Source organism: Nicrophorus vespilloides, unplaced genomic scaffold, assembly GCF_001412225.1.
Source record: "Nicrophorus vespilloides isolate i.1.1-1 unplaced genomic scaffold, Nicve_v1.0, whole genome shotgun sequence".
Classification (NCBI taxonomy): Eukaryota; Metazoa; Arthropoda; class Insecta; order Coleoptera; family Silphidae; genus Nicrophorus; species Nicrophorus vespilloides.
Genome location: NW_017097589.1, coordinates 308,456 through 333,162, shown reverse-complemented (window position 1 = coordinate 333,162; position 24,707 = coordinate 308,456). Strand labels below are relative to the sequence as shown.

Sequence of the window (24,707 nt, the reverse complement as noted above, 5' to 3'; positions counted from 1 at the left end):
TTTTTAAAGTAGTTTAATATAATAGTTAATGATTTCATAATGAATTAATAAGAAGGAAAAATTAATTATGTTATAAAAAAAAACTTTATTTTTTTGTATTTTTGAAGATTTTTTATTAATCTTTGGAAATATTTATGCTTGTATATATAATATATAAAAATTAGTGCGATTTCTATACATCCTGATTCTTTAATGGTTTTTTTTTATGTAGAACATGGTAATCGAAGAGATGCTGATAACCTCTTGATTATCAATGAAGCCAGAAAGTCTGTCCAGAAAGTAAACACGAGGCTCGCGTGGAGTAATGCCTACATTGAAATGTTTACAAACATAAAGTAGAGATCCACCTAAGAATAGATCCGTGCAAAATCCTTTATTATTCGTTAAAATTACGATTACTTCGCGATTCGCAACGCAATGATTCACATTGCATCTTTGCCCCAGTTTCTACTTAACTAACAGTTGTATAGTAAACATCGCTATTACAGAATGTTATACACTTTTCAGTTCATTTTCGTTTTGTTCTCGTGCAGCTTGTTAGCATAAATCAAAACCATAAACATACTTAAATGCTTAATAAGAAATTTTCCATTTGAATCATTGTGATAATTTATATTTATATATACGAAAGCTATATTTATCGTTATAAATATGAATACTAGTTTCTTAGAAATAACCATTTAATTATTTGAAATTAATTTCAATGTATTTCTCAATTTTATAAAAAAAAAATCATAGAAATCGCATAAAAATCACTTAAAAATTGCAATGGTGAAAAGACTTTGTAGTTCCATTAAATATAAATTTGAGTGAACTTTAAAAATAAACATTGAATATACAATACCAAACATATATTTTAATGACTTATAATGCAAATAGTCTCTTATTTTCATTATTAGTCATCTTACCATGTTGTTTTTTACATACACTTTCTCTCAATCTGCTTATTCAATTATTTTAATCGTATTTTGTTTGTTGTTATAGACGACGCAGATTTCTAGATTGTTTACGTTAGCAACGAAACATTTAATATTTATATTATGTTAAAATATTCGATGCTGACTGATTTTATGTTATTGTCTTGCAAAATTGTCAACAAAATATTATTTTAATCAATGGTAGATTAAAAAGTGTTTACTTTTAATTAGTTATTTATTACTTTAATATAAATTATTTAATCAATTGTTTTTTTTTAAATCAAATTATCTAAATTTATACAAAGAATTCCAATTTTGAAAACCATATGAAAGAGCTACTGATCTTTCCACACTAATTTGTTTATATAGTCAATTGTTTAGTTGGATCATTTGATTGGCAATGAAAAAAAAAGATGAAAATTTAAAGTTTGTTTTTATTATACTTTATATTTTATTTCTTTTAGTAATGTAAAATCAACATATAATTTCTATTTGGTTTTGAATAATAAAATATTTAGTAAGTTCGTTCGTTTATTTACAAATGCCTACAATTAAATTATTCTTTGGGGTGCAGGTAGGAGGTGATAGCTTCCCTAGAAACACCTCATATCCGCAGCTCTCAGCGTATAATTTCCGATCCGTGTCCACCACGTCCATGCAAAGATATCCCTGCTTAGTCTTTGCGTTATCCTTGTGCGTTTGGTCTGCAGCGTGGACCAAATTCAGATAATCTCCATACTCGATTTCGTCGATGAAGTTTTTACTTCTCGGATACTTCAGATGGTAGCAGTCGTGGACTCCTCCGTAACAGCAAGGACATGAGACGAAGTGTGCACGATTTTCAATGCAGTTCTGGATGACCAAATCCGTGGCTACTCCGCAAGCGTGCAACGATACGCCCACATCAAATTTTGCACTGAAGTAATCCAAATTGCATTGCAGCAGAACAACATTTGTTAAATTTAAAGTAACAACTCGTTCCTTGGCTCTCAGAAGAGATCGCTCCTTGTTCTCAACCAAAATTACCTCGCACTGCGGCAGCAAGAAAGCCAGAAGTAGCCCGAGATGTCCGCTTCCGCTGCAAAAATCAACGATCTTGTAGGATTTCCCTTCAGAAATCTTGAACACAGACTTGACCAAGTTCTCCAGTTGCTCGCACTTCCTCTTCGCTCGTTTCTCCGGTAAAGCCCCACCCTCAGGGTTGAGTTCAACGGGAATCTGCGACCAATCGAAGGGAATTTCGTGACCGAAGGGCGTTATATCATTAGTGACGTCTATGGAAGATTTATCGATGATATTCAAAGAATTTTCAATGTCACTTTGCTTGGTGTAAATCCTACTCAACGGATTATACCTTTTAGGATCTGAAGAGTACAGGCTGTGACGCGGAACGTCCTCCTGCTTGATCTCTCTACCTTTGAAAATCAGATCCGGTAATCCTAGGCTCTCAAAATCAATAAAATCGTAACCGAGTCGTCCCATGTTCTCCATCCAAGCGTACGTCAGTGGAAGATGATTGATGAGGATTTGTTCTTTAAAATAGCTACCGAGAATCTTAATACACGGAAATAATATAACATCGGAGAGTGTGATGAACGGTCCTTCGCTGAAGCAGTGCGCCAAGTTCAAGTTTTCGACTGGCACCGAGCATTTAATATCTTTGTCATTGTTCTTCTCCCTAGCTAATTTGTACACGTTGTGAATCCGAACCGGTTTCTCCATATGGTATTCGAACCTAGTCAAATCCACTGGCAGTGTAATTGAAGGATACTCCTCACAATCTGCAGAAAATAGTTTCTTAACAGTTGCTATCATATCAACCTCACATAACTTGGTCCAAATTGAGCTCTCACTGCAGGCCATGAGACATGCCTCTCTGAACCCCAACAGGTTCTGCACCTCTTCATTTCTACTGCTTTTGATTATTTGTCTACAGACTGAGCACAACCCAGCAACGACCGTCCTCCCAATCACGATGACAGGCCACGAGCAGTACTTGGCAATTTTGGGAATCTCCTCGAGTTTAATTTGCTCGTAATCATTCAGATGAACGCGAAATTGTGGTTGGGAATCCGCCGGCACCACAACTAATCTTAACTTCACGTTTCCCGTACCGCATATTTTGAAGACGTTCAACACCAACAGAGTTTCGAGGTTTACGTGTACACGATCGCCCAAGATCTCGGTCACTTTTAAGTATACCGTATCCATTTTTAAACACTATTCGCTAATTGTCGTTGCACCCTTTGCATAGTCCGCCTGTTCAACACGCGCTTTCTTGAAAGAGCGCAGAATGTGGCCACCACTGATGCTAAGAACATGCAACCCTCGAACCTCCAGAACGTCCTTTCATCAATGAAAGCCGTCTTATCGCAGCTCCTTGTTACAGTCTCTCCGCTTGCGCACCTGAGGACTTCCTTGTAATGTGTATGAATGCAAACTCCAATACTTTTGCTAGCAATTTCAAATTCTGAAATTTTTAATTAATTATTATTTAAAGAAAAAAAATTTATTAGATGCAAAATACCAGTGCAAGGTTCGCATTCCTTGATAATCTCAAAATGTTCCTTCTCAAAGCAGGTTGAGTTCTGCTCCACAATGAAGACTCTTTTCCTGGATGGGTTTGTGTGTTCAGTCCAATGCGACTCCACAATCAGCACCAAGATGGTTAATCTACAAATTAATTTTGAGGTTAGTTTAAGGGTAGTGTGATTAAGGGTTGAGAAGAGAAAAATGGTACATACACTCCTAGAAACGTTATGCCAAGTAACATCCGTTTCTTAGGGCAGGACTCAATCATGGTGCGGTTTACCTAATTCGTGGATCTTTTAAACAATCTACCTTGTACGAAATTGCATTCACTTTTACCCAAATTGTTGATTGCTGAGCAATACGTGCCACATAACATGAAGTGAGAATATTAAGGAAGCACTTGAAGTTGCAGTATTCTTGAATCAAACAAAAATCCAAATAACATTAATTTATATAAAGAAATATTTAGTAATTAATTACTATTAAATTAATTAGAAGATTTAATAGAATGATCTTTGTTTTTTATGAAAAGTATTTCGATTGATTTGTTATATAGGTAACCCAATATACTTTTTCACTTGTTTGCGCAAGTTCATTTAAATAAAAATAGGTTAAGTAAACATAACATGTTAAGATCGGATTTATGAGTAAAAAGTAATCATAGGTAATTTTAATGTATTTATTAAAAAATAAAATGTATGTTGTTGTAACTATGTAATTCGCAATGTCAGTGCATTAAATTATGTGTAAAATTCGTCGTTTGAGTCTTCGTGTAGTTTCGTTTTTGTGATGTATAAAGCATTTCTTTATAGGCCGAACTTTGACGATCCTATAATTAACATTCGCTCGAGATTCTTGCATTTGGAAAATGGACTTTGGTGATAGAAACGCAAAGAGCAAGTGTGTTTTGACAGGTGTCAGGAGGAGTGTTGGAGCGATGATGATGGTCTGTGGTCTTTATCATCGCCGTTCATCCAGAAATGTTTACTAGTGCCAAAACGATCAGAAAAAACGAGAATGTCCAGTCGTAATCCCACCACCCTGATGAGCATTCCCAACGAGGAATCATTTGACTTCCTATTTAAAATAGTGCTGATCGGTGACTGTGGAACTGGGAAGACATGTGTGGTGCAGAGGTTCAAGAATGGTACATTCATAGAGAGACATGGCAACACCATCGGTGTTGACTTCTCTATGAAAACAGTGATGGTGGATGGCAAGAAAGTCAAGGTAATAATTGGAGCAATTGTGGTTTTAATTGAAGCTAATTGTTGCTTAATTGCAGCTGCAAATTTGGGATACTGCTGGTCAGGAAAGGTTCCGGACGATCACCCAAAGTTATTATAGATCTGCGAATGGCGTGATTATCGTTTACGATATAACGAAAAGGAGTTCGTTCCTATCCGTGGCGCGCTGGATGGAGGAGGTTAGAAGGTACTCGGGTAGTGCAGTGCTTGTTGCCCTTGTGGGGAACAAAGCAGATGCTGAGAATTTAAGGGAGGTGGAGTTCGAGGAGGCTGAGAGCATAAGCCAGTACATGCCTGAGGTCCTCTTCGTACTGGAGGCAAGTGCCAAGGAGAACTCCAACATTGAGGAGGCCTTCCTCTGTCTTGCTACAGAACTCAAGGTATTTATAGTCTGTCAATGTCAAAAGAGCGCGAACCCTTCACTTTGTTTTGGCAACAGCCATTAGATAATAAATGAGATAATTTTAGCTGTTTATTAGCAATTGGGAGCGCGCACTCCCACGTCAATTGCAGCTTCAATTACGGTATTAATCATCGAAACGCGTTTGTTTTTTTTTTTTCATTTCCAGAGGAGACACGATGCTGGACACCTAATGACGGACGAGGAAGACACTGTGAAATTGGGTGAAAGTAGATCCATCTCGAAATGCAGTGCCTGTACAAATTTCTAACTCCTACACTTCTTCAATTTACTATTTTCGTTCTTCATCAACCACATTTTATTTTTACAAACAGATGTGTGCATGTGTGCCTTCAAATATTCTGTTAATGCAATATTTACAAATTGACTCAATCCTGGACAGTCGATGTTTCGTGTTATAGCTTTAACTTCTATTGATCTGTTTTACACTTTAAGATTGTTCAAGGCGGAATCGGTCGAACTCACATTTCCAATCAGAATACTCAGATTATCTCTCATTATATTAATTAATAATTAATAATTTATAATACTCGACAAATTGCGAATCATCTTTTCATTGGTTTAATTCAATTTAAATTCCACCAATTGGTCAAAACATTATCAACTTTATCAAAATTACTAAATTGAATTAAATATTAGTGCTTTCATATTTAATAACACATCATTATTTAATCATTTAACAACACTTGATGATCAAATTATTTTCATGTCGATTATGATGAAATTTTAAAATAAATTTTGCAGCTAGTTGCATATTTAGTTACTTTTTTTGATTACTTGAATATATAATAGTTGATAACCTTTGGTTTTGTAAATATAAGAGATTGTATATTGAACAACATACAAATCTCGCAATTGAGGTTTTATTTTGAAATTTAATAATACTCGTTTACTTTTTAGTAACAACAAAATAAATTTAGCAATTAGTAGTGGATTTTGAGTTTGGCCGGAGACGTCTAAACGAGACGAACAAACACAATTAGACCGTTTAGATTGGAGTTATCAAAATATTTAGTAGATTGAAATATATGTATCTATATTATATATTTACAGTTAGTACGTGTGTGCAGATTTTGTTCGCGTTTGAAGATGATTGCCGATGGAAAGTACAATCAGTGGAAAGGCGAAAAGAATGGAAAAAGAAAACAAACTTCGAATCAATAAAATTTGGTTGGAGCAAATTCTGCGCTAACCCACTGACAACCCCAGAGATCTTATCTAGTTTTTAAGCATATTAATTTGTAATTAACTTATTTATTACTAATTTAAAGAAAGAAAAAAATACTAATTACGAATTGTATTTTATCGTTTGTAAACAGTAGCAAGAAGAGTATGTACACGCATTAATAGCACGGATGATTCATTCGGAAGGCACTTGCACGACAAAAGCGATTCTCTCGTTTCGTCTATTTTCGGCGTTCACTCGTTACAATTTACACGTGAAAATGTTGAATCAATCAAAAATTTATATAAAAAAAAAATAGGACGAACGATTGGAATCTTGATGAATAATTTCCGTCCCTTAACGAAAGCTGCCCTAAAACACTGATTTGAACAAAAAAAAATCATAGGGTGGCTACAATAAACTAAAGTCAATAAAAACAAGTATCGTTTCCGTGCCAACGCTGGATGCTCAGCATCATAATCCTAATGCTGAAGAATATCATCCGATATCAAACTAATGTTTAATAAAATATTATGCAGGAAGGACACTGTTTTTGTGCGGTGTTTCTGTTTTTTTTTTTGCGTTCTGCACCGATTATAAATGCGCACCACAGACTCGTGCGGTTCATTGGAATTGTAGATAGTCTATTTATTATGTGTGAAATGTAAATAAAGATTGCAATTTGTATATTACTACCATTACAATTATCTTTTCTCAATGTCTGCTTTTTCCCACATTTTTATTTATCACCGCAACAACACAGATGTTAACGTACTTTCAATAATACGTACTTGACTGTACAGTGTACGTTCATACGAACGACAGATGCGGCTGAAATTATGATTATTATATCATTAAATATTGAAGGTCAATTGCGAAGCAAAATTCTATCAAATTAAGTAAAAACATTTTTATAATAATACCATAAAATGAAATTAATCAATAAAAAAATAATTTGACCAGATTTTTTTTTTGTTTTTCCGTGTATTTAATTATTGGCCCTTGTTAATTTATGTGCATACTACATAAATATTAATAAGGGTGGAACAAAGGTAAATAAATTACATGATTATCACGAGCGTGGACGTTAAATGTGTTTGCTTTTGTAGCAATGGTGCACGAATTGTTTACTTAAAAATAATCTGGGAATAATTCGAAATTAATTGAACGTGATTTTAAATATCGATGAATAGTGAATGGATTGCAATTTCGATTGCTTTTATTCAGTTTATCCAAGGGTCGAAGATGGAAGGTAACCAATCTTTGTGGCTTTTGAAACCTATCTACTTTATAACAACGATCCTTGCGATAACTCCGGGTTACAGTTTCGTGCAGAATGCGCCCTTGTCGATAAGCAAGTTTTACGGTTACGTCTTCATCGCTCTTCTTCTGAGCGCAATAAGTTATTCTCTGTACGGAAGAATTAAGTACTTCGGCGTTTCGGATATAGCGACGTACGTGTTCTTGAGCTTCATCTCGTATGCAGGATTGAGTTTGGCGAATTTAAGTGCTTGTGTTAACATCAAATTGAGAAAAGGTAACAAATTGATCAATCTTCTGCAAGGTTTCGTGGATATCGACAAGAAGTTGAACCGGATTCCACCAAAGGAAATCAGGTACAAATTCTACTTGGAGCTGTGCATCTACTACGTCATCTTACTAATATATACCTGTTACGATGAGATGTACAAGATCTTTCTTTTCGGACGCTCCTTCGAGTTCTATTTATTCTTGCGAAAATCGCAGATCTTTCTTAGTCTTAGCCTTGCAATGCTTATCCACAGTTTAGTGATCAACTTTAGGTACAGATTTGCGTGTCTTAACGAGATGCTGCAGAGCTGTGCTCTCCGCAAAAGCAAACACGGGAACATGGATACTATCACCGTTTGCTTCATCAAGCTCACTCAAATGGTTGACGTCTTCAACGAAATCTTCGGATGGCAACTCTTGTATCTAGCAGTCAACTTCGTTCTTGGACTCCTGCACATTATCAACGGCGCAATTATAGAAATATCCAAAATGCCGATAAGCGATATTCCAATACACTTTTGGTTGAACTTAGGATTATACTTAATTTCAATACTGGTAAAATAAATATTGTCTACTCCTTATAGAAAATTGGAAATTCTATTGATTAACTTGCAGATCCTTTGCGTACCTCTCGCCTCATCCTGCAACGCTGCTGAAGAAGAGTCCCAGCAAACCGCCATTTGGTGCTACTCTATAATCTCCACTTTAGGAGGAAGAAGGGAATTGGCCGAAGTTAGAAAAGATTTGATCATGCTGGCTTCCATCAACACTTCACACTATTCTGCTGCAGGATTCTTCGACGTTAACCATACCATGCTCTTCACGCTATTCGGATCGGTTACATCATATTTAATAGTGCTCATACAATTAAAGGACATGAAAATATGATTATTTTTGAAATATAAATAATTTATTTCGAAGAATTGCTAAGTAACATAAATAAATTACAGTATTTAAAAAAAGAATGTAAATATAAACAAGATACGATAATAATTTAATAATAATAAATATATATATAGACTGTACAAATTTGGAAATATATTGAGTAAAATATAATTCCGATTCTATAAACACATTCCGAGCCATCGATTGAATCCCTTTTTAATGACTTAGCACTGGCACCCGTCTTTGTTACAAAATATGTACACATTCAGTAGGAAGAGGACCTCATCCTGTCTCGTTTTCGCCGCCGCCTCCTTCGTTCTATTACATGTTCCTGGTTAGTGGATCGTAGGTAACTCGTTGCATTTTGTCGTCCGAAATCTCGTTGCCCGTTTCGTCCGCATTTTCACTATAAACATTACAAATATGAGATATTTTAGGAAAACCTATTTAAATGTTCGCTTCAATGATTATTATATTAGAGTATATTTTTGTGTTATTATTGAAGATCATATGTGTTTTACCTATACTTATTATGGCTTGGAAGGAAAAGAGACTTGGGACAGTCTTTCAGGTATGGCCAACATTCAGCTGGTCCGGATTTGCCGCTTCCTGCGTTTTCAGCCTCCACGTACTCCTGAAGAACCTCCGAGTATGGAGATTTACTGGCTCTACGAGCAAAAAAAAAACAATAATTTGTTTGCAATAATTTTATAGTATGCAATTAAAACTTACGACAGGAAAAGTCTGACCATTTCACCAATCAACCCGAAATTGTGCAGAGGATGCGCATGAACCTCACAGATGGCCCTCAGCAAACAGGCCTTTCCGTTCATCCCGAAATTCTCCAGGAAATCCTCCGCCGCCAAATAAAGCAAAGCCCTCTCTCCTCCGTGGAATGCGTTCTTGTGCTCTTCAGGTGGTTGAGGCGCCGGCTCCTCCAACGATCGTTTCCTCCTCCTACTGTGATCCATCATCTTCATGATGTAATTGGTGAGGATATCTCCAGCAGTTCGTCCCATGGATCGCGCAAGAAGCGGAGGAAGCACACCGTACGGATTTTCGTTATCGGTCAGACCGAGCTTATTGAAATCAACTGGAAAGAATCCGCAGAATTGAAGCTAATCCCAAAGATTATCAAAAAAAGATTACCACTCACTCGTGAAGGGAAGGCTTATGGTCATGTTCGAGAAGAACCCGTCCGGAGGATACCTAACGAATGGCAACGATAGAGACGGAGCTATCACGAGGGTTGTACCAGGAGGAAGGGCAAGTCTTCCATCCGATGTAATCCACAGAAGTCGCTTCTGTCTGGAATGCGGTTCATCCGTTCCCTGCGTCCTTACCAGAAGGAAGAGCAGCATCACGAGTAGATGCCTCGTCGAAGCGAAGGCTCTCCCCAAACTCGTCCTGTTTATCATCTTTATTTGTTCTCTTTTTCTACTGGAGAAGCTGTAAAAAGAAAGAAAGAAGGATCCGGGCGTCAGTGAATGCGGTTAATGAAGTAAACAATGTCATTGGATGCTGTTTTACCGTTCCGCAAGAGCTGGACGCGCACCAATCGATAAAAGATATTGATGAACAACGTCAACGTCAGGTCACAAATCATTCAATTACCCGATAAAACTTGATTTAACACCATTCTTTTGGGAATTGGTGAGTGATCGCAATGGTTGAACGCAAATATTCACGATGCATTCGTTCAACGTACGCATTGACTCCAATTAAACAACTCGTAACTTTGTGTACTTGATTTGTTGTTATGTTTCATAACAACAAATCAAGTATTTTACGAAACAACCTTTCGTCGCAATAATTTCAACTGTTTTAGCGTCGCTAATTTTCATCATGTTAGTCTACTAATAATCAATTTAGATAAATAACTCGTACATTTTACTATTTACAAATGGAACGAGCGTTTTACATCCTGCAATAAAAAAGTATAGCAATTCGTTCAGTGTTCAGGCGTAAGTATCATCATTAAAATCAATATATATTACATTGGAAAACTATGTAAATTACAATTTATATGTTACCATTTCTTTCAATACTATTTCTTTACTATATATGAAATTTACTTACTTACTTATAAATTAATATCTCTATTGATTGTAATTAAACATCTCATACTTCGTACTTTTTATGAAACATTTCAAATTAAACAAGCATTTCAGCGTCACACAATAAGCAATTCGTTTGAATATTTTAGTGCTAATAATGGTTAAACTCTTTACTTGTTCATTAAGCGTTTAACTGATAATCTACTGCCTGACTAACGATGATCTACAACCTTTCAAAACCTACTTACAATAATTAATTTTAAAAAATAACTACTATATTTTCACATTGTTTACAAGTGGAGAAACCTCCAATCATAATAAAACACAAAGTTAATAAAATAAGACAATCATTATAATACTGTTGTCATAGTTTCTTATTTCAATTACAAAAAATTTTCCTAAAAATGAAAACTTCTTCTCAAATTATATATTTTGATGTTTCAATTAATAAATTAGAAATTGTTACAAAAACTTTAAAAACAAAATGTTTGGTCTTTTTTTAGTTTAATTTCATGCAGAAATTGTGCAAAGAAAGATGCAAAAAGATATTTAATGGATACGTTTTATGTTGGACTAGGAACCTAATAGTTAATAAATATTGATGCGGATGAAACGTGTTTGCGCGTAGCACAGATGCAGTTCCATTTGTATCAATAATAAATTATGTAATATCATCGCATCGCGCGGAGGAAACGTCGTCTCTGGTGCCTATATACATACACTTTATTTTATTCTCTGCAATCTCTTACTCAATGCAATGGATACCAATTGCCCTCGACATTCCAGCATCTGCACAGAAGTGCTACTACGAACATCTTGAGATCTCCTCACACTTGATTATTCCATCGTCTCGCAATTTACGGTCTAAATCTCACGATTCACTTAGTTCTCAATTACATTGAGGATATTTTTTGATATATATTTTTTTTAAATAATAAATTGAAAAATATTTCTTGTTTATCTAATTTACAGTAATGAAATTGATTTAATAAAATAATAATATTTAAAAATAAATCATCACATTAAAAACTTAATAAAATAATCATTTCTGCTTCATAAACAATAGTTACTTGCCAAGTGTCGCATATTAGTAGTTGTTAAAATAAAAAAATGTCAAGTTTAAGGAAAGATCTTTTTGCATTATAATTAGATCATCATTTATTTGACAAATTAATGAGCAAGTCGAATTGGTCAATAAAATAATGAAGGAAATCTATTTTTGTATTGTAATTACATCAAAATTTTATACGTAAAATTTGACAAATTTTGCGTATCAATTAAGTAGTTTAATATTTGTCTTTTAGGTCAAGTTTAAGGAAATTTCCTTGACAAATAACTTCATAATTACATCATAATTATCATTTGGATTTGCTTATCCGTCCATCTAAATAACAATATTAAATAGAAATTATAATGAATTATCAGGATTTATCAGCGGACGATCTTTTGAGAAAGTGTTTGATGCTGTAATGGAGCAACGGGCGGCGGCGTTCCGCGCGATTCGTCGCGAAATGCACTGCGAATGCAGAAGATGAGAAGGAGAAGCAAAAAGGTGATCACCTCTTCCTGCGAAATCTTGCATAACTGGAGCGCTGCGTGCGCGTGGATTGCATAAGGACGTCTTCGCCGTCGTCTGCGCGCGTTACGTAACGACAGCTCGTTGCTAACCTTGACCGAGTGTCGGTCACCTTGCAGGTTGTTACTGTTGCTGTACGACGGATGGATGGAAGAAGGAAGAGGCTTGTCGTTTCGTAATGTTCATGATGATGATAATACTCTCGCGGATCGGTCGTCTCGCGAACCGAGATTATCCATAAAGGTAACTGCAACATTTCTGCAACTTGTGTTCGCGCGATTTCGAGTTCTTGCATTTACCAGAAGAAGAAGAACAGCTTCGATGGCATCTGATTTACCTACATATCATCCACGGAACTCGCGATATGGTCTCTCCTCGTCGACTCGCGAAGAGACCAAGAGAATAAACGCGTGCGCTCTCTCTGAGGAATGGGAGCAACGAGCAAATTGCACCAATTACCACCAATATAATATTCATCCTTTGCACGTAATTTCAGGGATCTCTTCGAACGGGACAATAATTATTTAAAATATTCGGACCTCTAATTAAGCTCATTTCCTATAAATATATAAAAATAAATAAACATTGCTCTAACACAATCCGAGATTAATTACGGCCATCTAGAACTGCCGCTAAATTGCCACATTAATTAATTTATTTAAATAATTAGAAATTATAATCTTATAACAATAAATTTTACTCGTCAACTTGATAGCCTCGCCTCCGGCCAATAGCTAATTGATTTAATTAAAACAAATAGACGAAAACGAGCACACCTCGAGTTTATTACATCATTTCACATATAATAAATAACAACTAATTAATTAATCATCTGCATATGTGCATGCATTAAATATGTGACCTAAGTGTTACCAATTGCATAAGTGACGTTAATGTAATTTCCAAATCTTTACAGCTCCATTACAGAAAAATCAAGACTATCACCAATATAATTCTACAAATATTTGAAAAATCATAGATTGATCTTTAATTTTATTCCTGATTTATGTACGAACTATACAATAAAATATAAACATTGCTCCTTAGAAACTTATTTTTTTTTTCAACTATTACATTTTATTAAAGGTAATTCACTAATGCCACAAATATGGCTATATACTCGTTTTAAAGTCTAGAATATACCTTCAATTTAAGTATTAATATGATGTTTTGTTGTGAGGGAGAAAATTCCAGTTAAAACTATGCATTCGTATTAAAGCTTATACATTTCTGATTTATTTGATTATGAATTGATGTATGTACTGTTAATCGTTCTCAAGATATGCTATAAAACTTGCTTATTTTAATGTGAATTATTCCAATTTTGAAGCAATTAAACAATATTATCAATATGATTATTATATAATTTAAACGTTAACAAACAATTAAATTGATAATGTACGTTTACTGAGAACCGCGCTTACCTTTCTCGCTTATTAGATATACTTTCCGGAAGTTCACTAAAGCGTAGAGCGTGAACGTCCAGAATTTGCAAGTGAAATATTATATGTACAGCACAGATCGTTTTCTTACGTAAATCACGTATGGTGTTCATCAGGTAATTAATATTTGACAACCTATTCAATTTCTGTAGTTTAAATAAGTAAATTGTTAATAAACGTGGACTTCATAAGTGTAAAATATTGCATTGGAGAGAATTGTAATGAAAATAAACAGATTTTCTCAGAACACTATAATAATATTACTCAGAAGTGGCACGAGCCTTGATGAATACTCTTGTTTTTTTTCCTTCTTCAAATAATTACACTAATTTCAATTATTTTCATTTCATGATAATAATTCGCATATAATTAAAAACACGCAACTTTTACGAATAACGCTTTGCTATTTCACCTGTTCTTAATTTACTATTTGTTACTGTAAAAATAAGCAAAAAAAAACATTTTTTAACATGTAGTACATATTTCGTACATAAATTAAAGTATGATAAAAAAATATCAACGCCTGATGCCAAACGAAAATAAAAGAAGAACAAAATTGTGAATGCGTTTCTTGGGAATAACGGAAATAAAGTCTTGCGCATTATTTGTTTCCGGTTGAAGTCAACGTGAAAGATCAGTGAAGCATTTATTAATTAAAATAAGTTATTGTAATGCAAACGTCTTCTGCAAATCACATATAATTAAAAATATTCTACATTTTATTTTTTAATTCCTTAGATTTACTCGATAATTTCTTCCTTAAAATAGATTTCTCTTTAATTTCCACATTCATTCATTCTTTATTAGTTAGTTTTCACTTTAGATTATACTTAAAGTTCAGTTGGTTTACACTTTAGATCACACTTTAATTTTAATGTATTTAGTTTAATTTAACCTTCTGTATTTAATTTATACTTTACTTTACATCATTTTTTTTTTCACTATAACTCTCATAATTTAGCTTATTCTATATTCTTCAATTTCATTTGAATATTCCTCTTTTGTATTTATTTCTTGTTTAGTTTATACTTTTTTATTTTCATTTAAGTATTGCCTTTAGTTTGTATCACTTTCTTATTTGAATCCTGTAATGAAATATTCTTCTACTTAAATTATTTAGTTTGTGGTGCTCACTCCAGCCCGCTTATATGAAGTCACCTACAAGCCCGATACGGTGCTCCCCACTCCAGCACGCAGCTGGTATTCCGGGAAGGTCTGATAAGGGTACTACCTGGTTAGGGTATATAAGCTGCAACATATCTGTACCCGGCCAACACCATCAAACCCATGTTCCTCCACCCAGACCCAAACCTCCGCCTACCAAACCACCGCATACCAAACCCTGACAACTAACTCTAACCATTATCTTCTGTTTAGCTTTAAGTCAACCCCATAATTGTAAAACTTTTTTCTTTAAAAAAAGGACATCACCATGTATATATTAATGTTTCTGGCTAAATGAGCCCAACCTCACATATATGCCACCCCCTTATAACAACTACCACTGTAACTGTATTAGCAATATAATAAAGCATTTTTTGAATCATGTACCGGACCTCTTTACTCTTCTCTTCCGCTTTAGCCTGTAAGGTTCTCTGTATTATCTCGTGAGTATTCTGTATGTTGGCTCTCGAGCCTCGGAAACATTATACTGTAAAAACCCTTTGTATCCTATGTATAATACTGTATTGTAACTAGCCATGATATAACTAAATAAACATTTAATTTTGAGGCATAGAAATCTCTTGGAAATTTCATAAAAATCCCTAAGAAATTCCTTAGAAATCACATTGTTCTAGATCTGTCACTGTCAATAACAATGAATGAAAAGCATTTAAAGAAATAATAGAGATATTTTTTTTAATGTCGTATAATTTTATTCACAATCTGTTTATCAATGTGAACATTGTCCATCGACTTGGCTGAAGGTCCATATGAATGAGCTTCAATTCAATTGACTGCCCATATGAACGATGGCCCTATTGCTGCAAACACCGAGAGGGCTCACAAAGGGCTTGACCAGAATACGAACCGGCGCCCACGGAATCGTGGGTAGGGCGACTTAACCATTTGGCTATTAGTTAATAGAGATATAAAAAAAACTTTAATTAATTATAACATTTGATTTGTACCTAATAAAAACTTCATTTAGTTCTATTAACAATGTTAATTAATTGGATAAATTCAATGGATTTTCCAAATTACTTTACCTAATCGAAACTTATGTCACACGATTTATGTACAATTTATGCAAATTTTGTACTAAAGTAAACTTCCAATATTTTGACCATAAAAGGCATTTGAATTTAACAGTTAATTTATGCAAATGATCCGCAAATCTACTTCTCTAAATCTCTTCTCATCTCATCAACAGTTATCCATCACATTACGTTTTGTCATATAATGCAATTAGCGAATTAATCATTCGGTTACATCAAATACCTCGCCTCGTTTATAGCCGAGTCGCAACACCCGAAATTAATACCAAATCATCGTAACGGATCATTTTTTTTCTTAATAACCATTTGTTTTGGCAATCCCCAAAAATTTGGGACACACCGAGGTCGCAATTATAAACATATTTTTTTTTCCTCTTTTTTTTTTTAATTACGAAGCATAATGAAACAACAACAATCATTAATATAATAATCACTCACGTCAAATAAAGTCGTCGAAAATCAACCGTTTCGTGCGAAGACAATCTCGAAACTAAACGAATTTTATTTCTTGTTATTTATCATCATCATTGGAGGGAGGCTCAACATTTTCGAAATTGATGTCGTTATGCAAAATGCACCCATTGTGCGTGTTAAATGATTTGTAGTTCCAAATGGAATTCGTCATTGTATGCAATATTAATGTAATTATTGTACGCTGTTTCTCTTTCCTCGCCAACTGTGACTCAATTTCTTCAGGTTATATACATAAAAATTTGAAGATATCAGCGAGATTCGATGATGATATCAGCGCCATCAGATGCGATTATTATTATGTAATTCCCCCAGAAACTGGTTGAAGTTTTATGGACTCCACCTAGTTTCGTTTGCCCGTACGAAATAAAAAGCGAATGCCTTCGAATGAATCCGGTCTATCTGCAATTAAATAGCTGTTGTCCAATTTACATACATGTGGATTAAAACATAAACTAACTGTAAACATCGAGATTTTTCATCCATCCATCATTTTCTCCACTTCAATTTTAAATCATCAGATCAAGAAGCAAAATAATAAAGAAAAAACGATCACTACAGCACACATTGTTTTCTCATTATTTCTTAACCAAATTCCTCATTGCAACCCCAAATTAAATCAAGTCCAACTCTAAAGACAGGTTTCAGTTACTAGGTCTCCTTTTAAATAAACGAGGTTAGCTTATCTCAATTCAAACCTGAAATTATTTCCAACTTTTTTGTCATAAAAGTAAAACTAATTGTTTTTACTAAGAAAAACTAAATTTAAATAATAAACTCTAAAACAATTCCAAATCTAGTTTTATGTTTATTACAAGAAAAATAATGATACGTTTAAACATTGTTTCATTTATTTTTAATTATTAATTTAACAACACCACTTACGCAACGTTTAATGTGCAATGATAATTATTTTATATGATTTTTTTATTAACCTGTTTCATGGTCTCAACGAAACAACGCGATTATTTCCTTTTGTAATTTGGTTGATTTTGTAATTTACGTCCGTTAATTGCTGCAATTGCTTTTGTTTTATGATTTAGGACGTCAGCAATTTCATATTGTCATAAATATATGATGATATTGATTAATAATTATGAAGATACAAAAGTTCTACTTGTTTTGTTTAACCCGTAAGTACTACGGATAGGTCAGAGTGACCCAACTGATATTTGTTTTCATATCACACTTTCATCCATCCATAGTACTTAATTCCTCTTAATTTTCATTTCCATATCAAATATGATATTTATTGATGATAATGTGTAAATTTTATACAATTTTATGGATATAATTTGTGTTGTATTTCTTAATATTTCTTTTAATTTTCTGATTCATATTTAGTTTTCTTTACTTTTTTTCTTCAATTTATTCTTTAGTTTTCTGATTCAAGTCGACTTGATAATTTTAGTATTAAATGTTTCTTAATTGTCTCTTTACTTTTCTTTTCCGTATCAAATGCAATATTTATAAAGTATAGTTTTACAGAGTTCTGTTCAATTTTAAAATTAGTTTTCTTTTAAATTCTTCTTAATGTGTCTTTTGATCTTGTTAGTTTAATATTATTATTAATATTTAGTAATAATATTTGAATTATAGTTTTTAAGTTTTCATTTCAAAATTTAATTTACATACTTAATTTTCAATTAAATTTTAAATTTACTTATCTTTTCATTTGAATTTTCTCTTTCGTTTCATCATTTCAGTGAGTTTTCTATACTAACCTATAGTAATTGAATAAATGTTATTTGATAATAATCAAATTTGTATAACGATGAATGAAATTCAATTAATTCCAATAAAAAAAATTGGTTGAACTAAATGAAATGTTGATATGAACAACAAAAAAAAGAAATAAGTGAAGTCGCTTTTAATAAACAATTTACAATTTCCACAAGGCAATAGTAAATTTTATCGTTTGTTACAGTTATTGTCGTGTAACGAAAACATAAAGTGGCAATAAAAATTATTGAAAGTAGCTCAAAATCCTCATCGGAGAACGTTAAAAACCGAACGCATCTCCCCCAAAAACCTGGTTTTCTTTTTTATTTCATTTCAAAAAAAAATGGCGAAACAAAATCTGCACAACAAAACACCTTTATTATTGCATTCACCCAATTCATTCAATCGTTATTTTATGTTTTAGTTACCTTACTAACCGAATTAACGACGTTGGACCGGTCTTCTCACGAAACGAAAGTGTTTCGAATGTCGAGCATCTCTTTTCTAGCTTTAATAGATATAATATTGTCTGTGCTTTTTTTCTATATACTTTTTCTGTTTCTTTGTGATGAAAAGCATATTTAGCAATTAACCAAGAGAACAGTTAGTAACTCCAACTAGGTTTTATAGGCAATAAAATGGCTCGTTTAAATGCAACGCATCGCAAAAAATAAATGAGCTTTTTTTTTCGTTCTTTAACTATTGAGTATTTCCATCCATAAATTAAGGATTTCATTAATAAACTTAGAGAGATGAAATTGATTTAGCAAACAAAAAACATACATTACTTTGCAAATCGACGTAAACTTAAGGTAGAACAATCAATTGATTATTGAATTATACTATTTCTGTTATTTTTTTTTTTTGTTTAATTTTATAATTCTTTTGTAAAACTTTTTGTACCAAATTCATATTCAATAAGTTCAAATTTAAATATAAATTAATTTAATCAAACGTTTTTCGAAATTTAATTGAGATGAAGGAAATATATTGTTGATAGTGCGTCTTCAATCAGTGCTTATTTAAAAATATCAAAACAATATAAAATTTTAATTCAATACAATGAAGTCTAGATTTGTGATGTTTATTTTTAAAGTCCTCCATTAGTCCGGTATCAAACATTGCGGAATATATTATCCGCACTATGCGAAGTATTATCTAGTATTTAATCAAAAATGTTAAAAACTAGACGATTATTTAAATGAGTTGCAATCAATGAACGTATAATTTCATTACATACAAAAAAGGAAATGGAAAATGTCATTTGTAATTGTGGAACACGTTTGAATTGCAACACATATATTTTTGAACAGTTAGTTTACTAATTTGGTCTGTAGTTTCATACAAATACAATTTCAATATAGTTAAATAGTGGAAATAGAAAATTAAAAGCGAAAATTCTTCAAAGTAAAAATTAGATGTTATAAGTGAATTTTCTCAACAAACATTATTAACGATATAACCTGCATATAGATGTTTGTCTCAATTCTACAATTTTCAAAAAGGATAATTGATAAAGTGTACATTATTACTGTGTTTTTTGCAAATATTGTTAAAATAATTGTCTTAGAACAAACTAAGAATATTTGGAAAAGTTGAAAAGATATTTTATATTAAAAAAAAATGAAGCCAAAAAGATGTTTACCAGCGTTTGTTCATTCTTGGATTTTTCTTTTTATAACACTTCACGAGACGGTCAATTAAACATCATCTTTGCATATGAAACGCGCATCCGGTAATTATGATACAACAATATTCAAATCCATTGAGAGAATGCGACGAGAAGAAGTAGTTACGAAATATCAAAAACAGCGTGTTTTAATTTTTGGGTTTTGTCTTCGCGTAACTCGAACAAGGTTTGCGCAAAAAAAGTATAAATGAGTGCGAGTGTACAGAAATGGCAACTGTAAAATTTCCAGTTTTATCCTGCTTCTTCTGTCTGGGAACAGTTGTTGCGTGTAGGTATCAGTACATTTCTTTTTTTTGGGTGTAATTTGAATTTTGAATCGTTTATGGTCTCATAACTTCTAAATAGTACTTACGCTTCGTCGTTAATTAGTAGTTAGACCGTGATGAGTTGAGAGCAGTCACTGTTTTTTCTAGAGTCGATGAGGGTGCACAGATAATGATAATGTCACTGCACTGAGGAAGTAACGAACTTCGTCATCGGAAATCTATCGGTGTATGAACATCGCGCACTTTCAATTATCCTCCTTGGACTGTAACTTGATCCAACTATTGTTTATTCCCGTCTCCTAGACGACGATTACAAGAACGATGATGATGTTGAAGAAGTTGTGGATAAGAACGTTTTTGCCTGACGAGGTGGCCTCTTGATCTCTTCGTCTGGTTGCTGCGTGAATTCGCGTGCAAGTGCGAGTGAGTGCGATGAAGCGGTGGTAGTTGTTGTAGTAGTAACAGTCTTTTGTGGTATAGTAAAGTTGAAGACCGCTGCCCATGGACTCACTCTCTACTCCACTGACCGAGTCCGCAAACCGAAGACGGATAAAATATATAAAAAGGATATTCTGAATTCTGATCGCGTTGCGACCCCAACGTTATGGGTGTATATGGAACGGACGAGCGAGACCCCCACGAAACAGCGCCGATCGGATCCGTCCAACATGGAAAGTTAGAAATTACCAAACTCCATTTCCGGCTACCAATTTCTCCACTTCCTCCATTGCCAAGACGGCGGCGAGGACCACGTACGAAGGAATCAATAGGCGTTGCCCAAATAGCGCAATTTTAATTACCATACCAATCGTCTTCCTGACCCCCAACCAATATTCCGCAAACAATTCTTGACACCACATTCCATTCCAAATTCTAAAACATAAAACAATCAATAATTAATAAAATAATTCGATTTATTAATTAATACAATTTTGAAATAAATCCATTCTGAAAAACTAAAGAAATCATCAGTTTATAAACTAAATACTTAATATATAATAGTTAATATTATAAAAGTAATAATAATTGCAAGGATAATCATAATTGTTAGTTTGTATTTTAAACTTACTTAATTTAAATTTTAAAGTATACTAAAATAATATCTTTGAAATTAATTGTATTATTAAATGAATTCAATCAATTAAATGTATATTGCATTTGTGATACTCAATGCAAAAGCATGCAAGATCGAAATCTAAAGTAAAAGGTGAGGAACGATGCGAAATGCGTACAGTTTTGTTTTCCGTGATCGCTTTCTAGATCGTCTCTTTTTTTTCCTTTTTCCCCGCTTTTGTTTTCAAAGGAATTAGCATAGCTTCACTTTTCCACATCACAGCAACATTTATACAAAACAATCGTCAATCGAAAATCATTCTTGAAGTTTTACAATCATTCATTCAATATTAATTATTAGATTAGTATTAATATTAGCTAATTTATGTAGTATTTTATAATAAGTTATTTTTGTTGTTAATAAATACAATAATCTTACCTAATTGATGGGAATATACTGCTAATATCACAAAAAAATGTGCAGAGTAAATTCGTTGTTCAACCAATGTATTCTAAATGTTACAATTAATGACAATCAATCAATAAATAATATGGAAGTAATAAGAAGTTAGAAAGTTAATTTAATAATGTGATTCATGTAAATATCTTGTTAATATCGAAAGAAAGAGTCAAATCGTTGTACAACATAGTCGAAAAGTCACAATTTATGACAATCAATAAATTTGTTTCATTCAAAGCCTTTTTGATAATTATAAAATTAATAATCATAGTAATAATAAAACACAAAGTTAATTCAATAATAAATACAAAACTTCTACTTGATTCATGGAAATATCCTGTTAATACTGAAAGAAATATATCAAATCGTTGTACAATCAAGATATGTCGTTCTGAATCATAATTAATGACAGTGAAAATAAGTTTGTTTCGTTCACAGCCTTTTTGATAATTATCAAATTAATAATACCGAAGTAATAATAAAATGGAAAGTCAATTTAAAACTAAAATTCTACTTGATTCATGGAAATATCCTGTTAATGATGAAATAAAGAGTCAAATCGTTGTAGAACAAACAAAAGTTCTAATTAATGACAGTGAAAATAAGTTTGTTTTGGTTGATAATTATTAAATTAATAATAATTAAGTACCGTTGCAAACGTAAAAGGGTCAAAAATCTTTATAGAAAATGAATTGATCTGAAGAAAAAATCTTTATTTTTATAAAAATTTCAATTGAATTTCGTTAAGAACACTTTCGAAAGTTAAGCAGCTTGTCTCATGGATTGTTTCTGAATGGATGACCAACTGGAGACTAATAAAACTTTATTTTTTATAAAATTTCAAGTGAATTTCGTTAAGAACAATACAATCATATCGTTTAAACACGTCCGATTTCTCCTTTCGCCTCCAATCAAGTTCGTTTTCTATTTGATTACTTATTCGTCGTATTAGTTTTGGTAACATTGTCCAAAGAATATCAATCATTTGTACAAAAAAAAAACAATATATGCAAGAAGCACACCCAGGTCCGGCCACATTCATGAATTATTCGCAATATCTCTCGTTTTTTTCTACAAAACTGCATTGTCCGTATATTCATTGTTGAATATACGGCAGTGAAATTGTCCAAAAGATAAATTGCAATTATAATTCTACAAGAATGTTAAGCTGACTATAATTATTATTAAATTTTCTACCATTGTCCGACGAATTAAATACGTACGATTCGAACCACGAAAAAAAAATCATAATATAAAGACGCGTTTCTACTTATAGATGCCAATAACAATGGACGTACGTGACGAGAAACTACTTAAGCAAAGGGAATACGAAGTAAGTAAGAAAACCATTCGAAATATTCGTGACTCGACCTAATTTCTGTAATTATTATCAACGTTCGTTATTCATTCATTTCTCGACAACAACAAAAAATAAACTTTAATATTCACCGAATAATAATAAAAAAAAGGTCAATACTAATAGCACAATATATATAATGCCCACTTGTAGTCCGGTTTTAGCTCGTTTCGATTCCAATTTGTGGTTATTCCAAGAAAGCCGCAAACTCGTATTATCACTGCTTCTCTTTATATACATAATTTTTAGAGTCTTACAAAATCAAAAACGTAATTTGAATGACTATTTCCAAATAGAAATATAATGCATAATTAAATTAATGCATCCATTTATTGAAACGCAAACATAAACTTGATTTTTATATATATTTAATTAAACTTGAATAAAACGTCTCAATAAACAAATGTATCTCTAATTACAAGTATAAATTAACGGAGAGAACAGAAATACCGTTCGTTGCCTTTTTTTGCAATTGTTAATTACGGATTACATCTTTTTTTTTTTTGCAACCTGCGCAAAAAATATATCGTTCGTTAAATTGGCCTTAAAAGAGTTACTTTATAAATATCGTTAGTGCACTTAAAATCCAACTGAACAAAGTCTAAATGCTAAGATTATTCATATCTAAAGCCCAATTAAATAGGATCTACATTTTTTTCCTGTAATCGATACTCGTAATCTATTGAAACTTTAAAGTGTAAATCAATAGTTTACTTTTTAATATTCGAATTAAATATCAAAGTAGTTACTAGATCCAGTTATGGGAAAAGATAGAATAATAAATAAATAAGAATAAATAAGTGAAGAAAATTACAAAGATTTTAAGCATTTGAAAACCTATTTTTAATTGTCTTTTCTAACTAAATAAAAAGAAATCCATTGGAGTGGAGGTGACAGAAATAGGGGAATAATAATAATAAATTTAAAAGGAGAGAGTATGAACCAATTATATAATAATATTGATTAACAAAAGTGAAACAAGGAATATTTATAAATTAATTGAAGTATTAGTTATTTGAAAATGATAATAAATCTAGCATAAATTGTAAAAATAAAATAATTTTTATGATGATTGTAGGAAATGAAATTATTTGTTTACATATGTAATTTGACTGAACGCAATCTAATCTCAAATAGCGATTGTTTAAAGTTGAACTAAAAATAACGCAATGTTTGTCCTGAATGGATGTTATTGAATACAGTTAAATGGTAAAACTTAATTATTAAAAAAAATGTAACAAATATGGTTTGGGTCTCGTGCACAAAAATGTGTGTCGTGTCTACTTGTGTTTATTAATAGTCTACAGTAATTAGGAATTCGTTTAATGAATCTATTGATAGCGTAGATCTGTTCACCTAGTGCCGGAGGCTCTGGCAATTTTGGTATGTGCCGTTGCGATTGTGCGAAATAAGACCGACGAACTTAAGACGATAAGAACGGATCGAATTGAAAAAAAAAAGTACAAAAAATAAAATGAAAATGGGCCAATGCGTATTAACGAGATGAGACGTTTCCTAAATGGCTCTGCGATTTTGCAAAGTTCGCTAACTGTTAAGCATATCTTTAATGCTGCGCCGTCGATTGGAGAGAACTGGTTTTGGTCGGACTAATCAATGATGATGATGAAGAAGAAGAGGAGGAGGATGAAGTGGTAGGGATGTGTGGAAATGAAAATTGCGAAAGAGTCGATCGCTTA

At 32.6% G+C, this 24,707-nt stretch overlaps 5 protein-coding genes across 8 annotated transcripts; 2 read left to right on the top strand and 3 right to left on the bottom strand.

The window, feature by feature from the left end:
• Positions 1-1,435: 1,435 nt before the first annotated feature.
• LOC108560491 (glutathione S-transferase C-terminal domain-containing protein homolog) lies at positions 1,436-3,152 on the bottom strand. The gene has a single exon (XM_017918057.1). It carries the CDS (start codon positions 3,126-3,128, stop codon positions 1,449-1,451), a length of 1,680 nt encoding a protein of 559 aa, XP_017773546.1. The 5' UTR covers positions 3,129-3,152; the 3' UTR covers positions 1,436-1,448.
• On the bottom strand, positions 3,108-3,835 carry LOC108560492 (protein JTB). Its single transcript, XM_017918059.1, has 3 exons — positions 3,662-3,835; positions 3,445-3,590; positions 3,108-3,387 (listed from the first exon to the last, which is right to left on the bottom strand). Exons 1-3 carry the CDS (start codon positions 3,715-3,717, stop codon positions 3,131-3,133), a joined length of 459 nt encoding a protein of 152 aa, XP_017773548.1. The 5' UTR covers positions 3,718-3,835; the 3' UTR covers positions 3,108-3,130.
• Positions 3,836-4,259: 424 nt separating this feature from the next.
• LOC108560469 (ras-related protein Rab-43) lies at positions 4,260-5,781 on the top strand. The gene is made up of 3 exons (XM_017918025.1): positions 4,260-4,679; positions 4,735-5,076; positions 5,266-5,781. The coding sequence occupies exons 1-3, from the start codon at positions 4,467-4,469 to the stop codon at positions 5,365-5,367; spliced, it is 657 nt and encodes a 218-aa protein (XP_017773514.1). The 5' UTR covers positions 4,260-4,466; the 3' UTR covers positions 5,368-5,781.
• Positions 5,782-7,301: 1,520 nt separating this feature from the next.
• On the top strand, positions 7,302-8,700 carry LOC108560471 (putative gustatory receptor 28b). Its single transcript, XM_017918027.1, has 2 exons — positions 7,302-8,367; positions 8,428-8,700. Exons 1-2 carry the CDS (start codon positions 7,468-7,470, stop codon positions 8,698-8,700), a joined length of 1,173 nt encoding a protein of 390 aa, XP_017773516.1. The 5' UTR covers positions 7,302-7,467.
• A 136-nt stretch (positions 8,701-8,836) lies between these two features.
• On the bottom strand, positions 8,837-21,007 carry LOC108560494. Of its 4 annotated transcripts, none has more exons than XM_017918065.1 (5): positions 20,227-21,007; positions 9,854-10,146; positions 9,430-9,790; positions 9,219-9,365; positions 8,837-9,103 (listed from the first exon to the last, which is right to left on the bottom strand). In XM_017918065.1, exons 2-5 carry the CDS (start codon positions 10,113-10,115, stop codon positions 9,019-9,021), a joined length of 855 nt encoding a protein of 284 aa, XP_017773554.1. In that variant the 5' UTR covers positions 10,116-10,146; positions 20,227-21,007; the 3' UTR covers positions 8,837-9,018. The 4 variants fall into 4 exon arrangements, with proteins under 4 accessions (XP_017773554.1, XP_017773555.1, XP_017773556.1 ...); XM_017918066.1 differs by lacking the exon at positions 20,227-21,007 and adding an exon at positions 16,430-17,064; XM_017918067.1 differs by lacking the exon at positions 20,227-21,007 and adding an exon at positions 10,228-10,421.
• Positions 21,008-24,707: the final 3,700 nt, after the last annotated feature.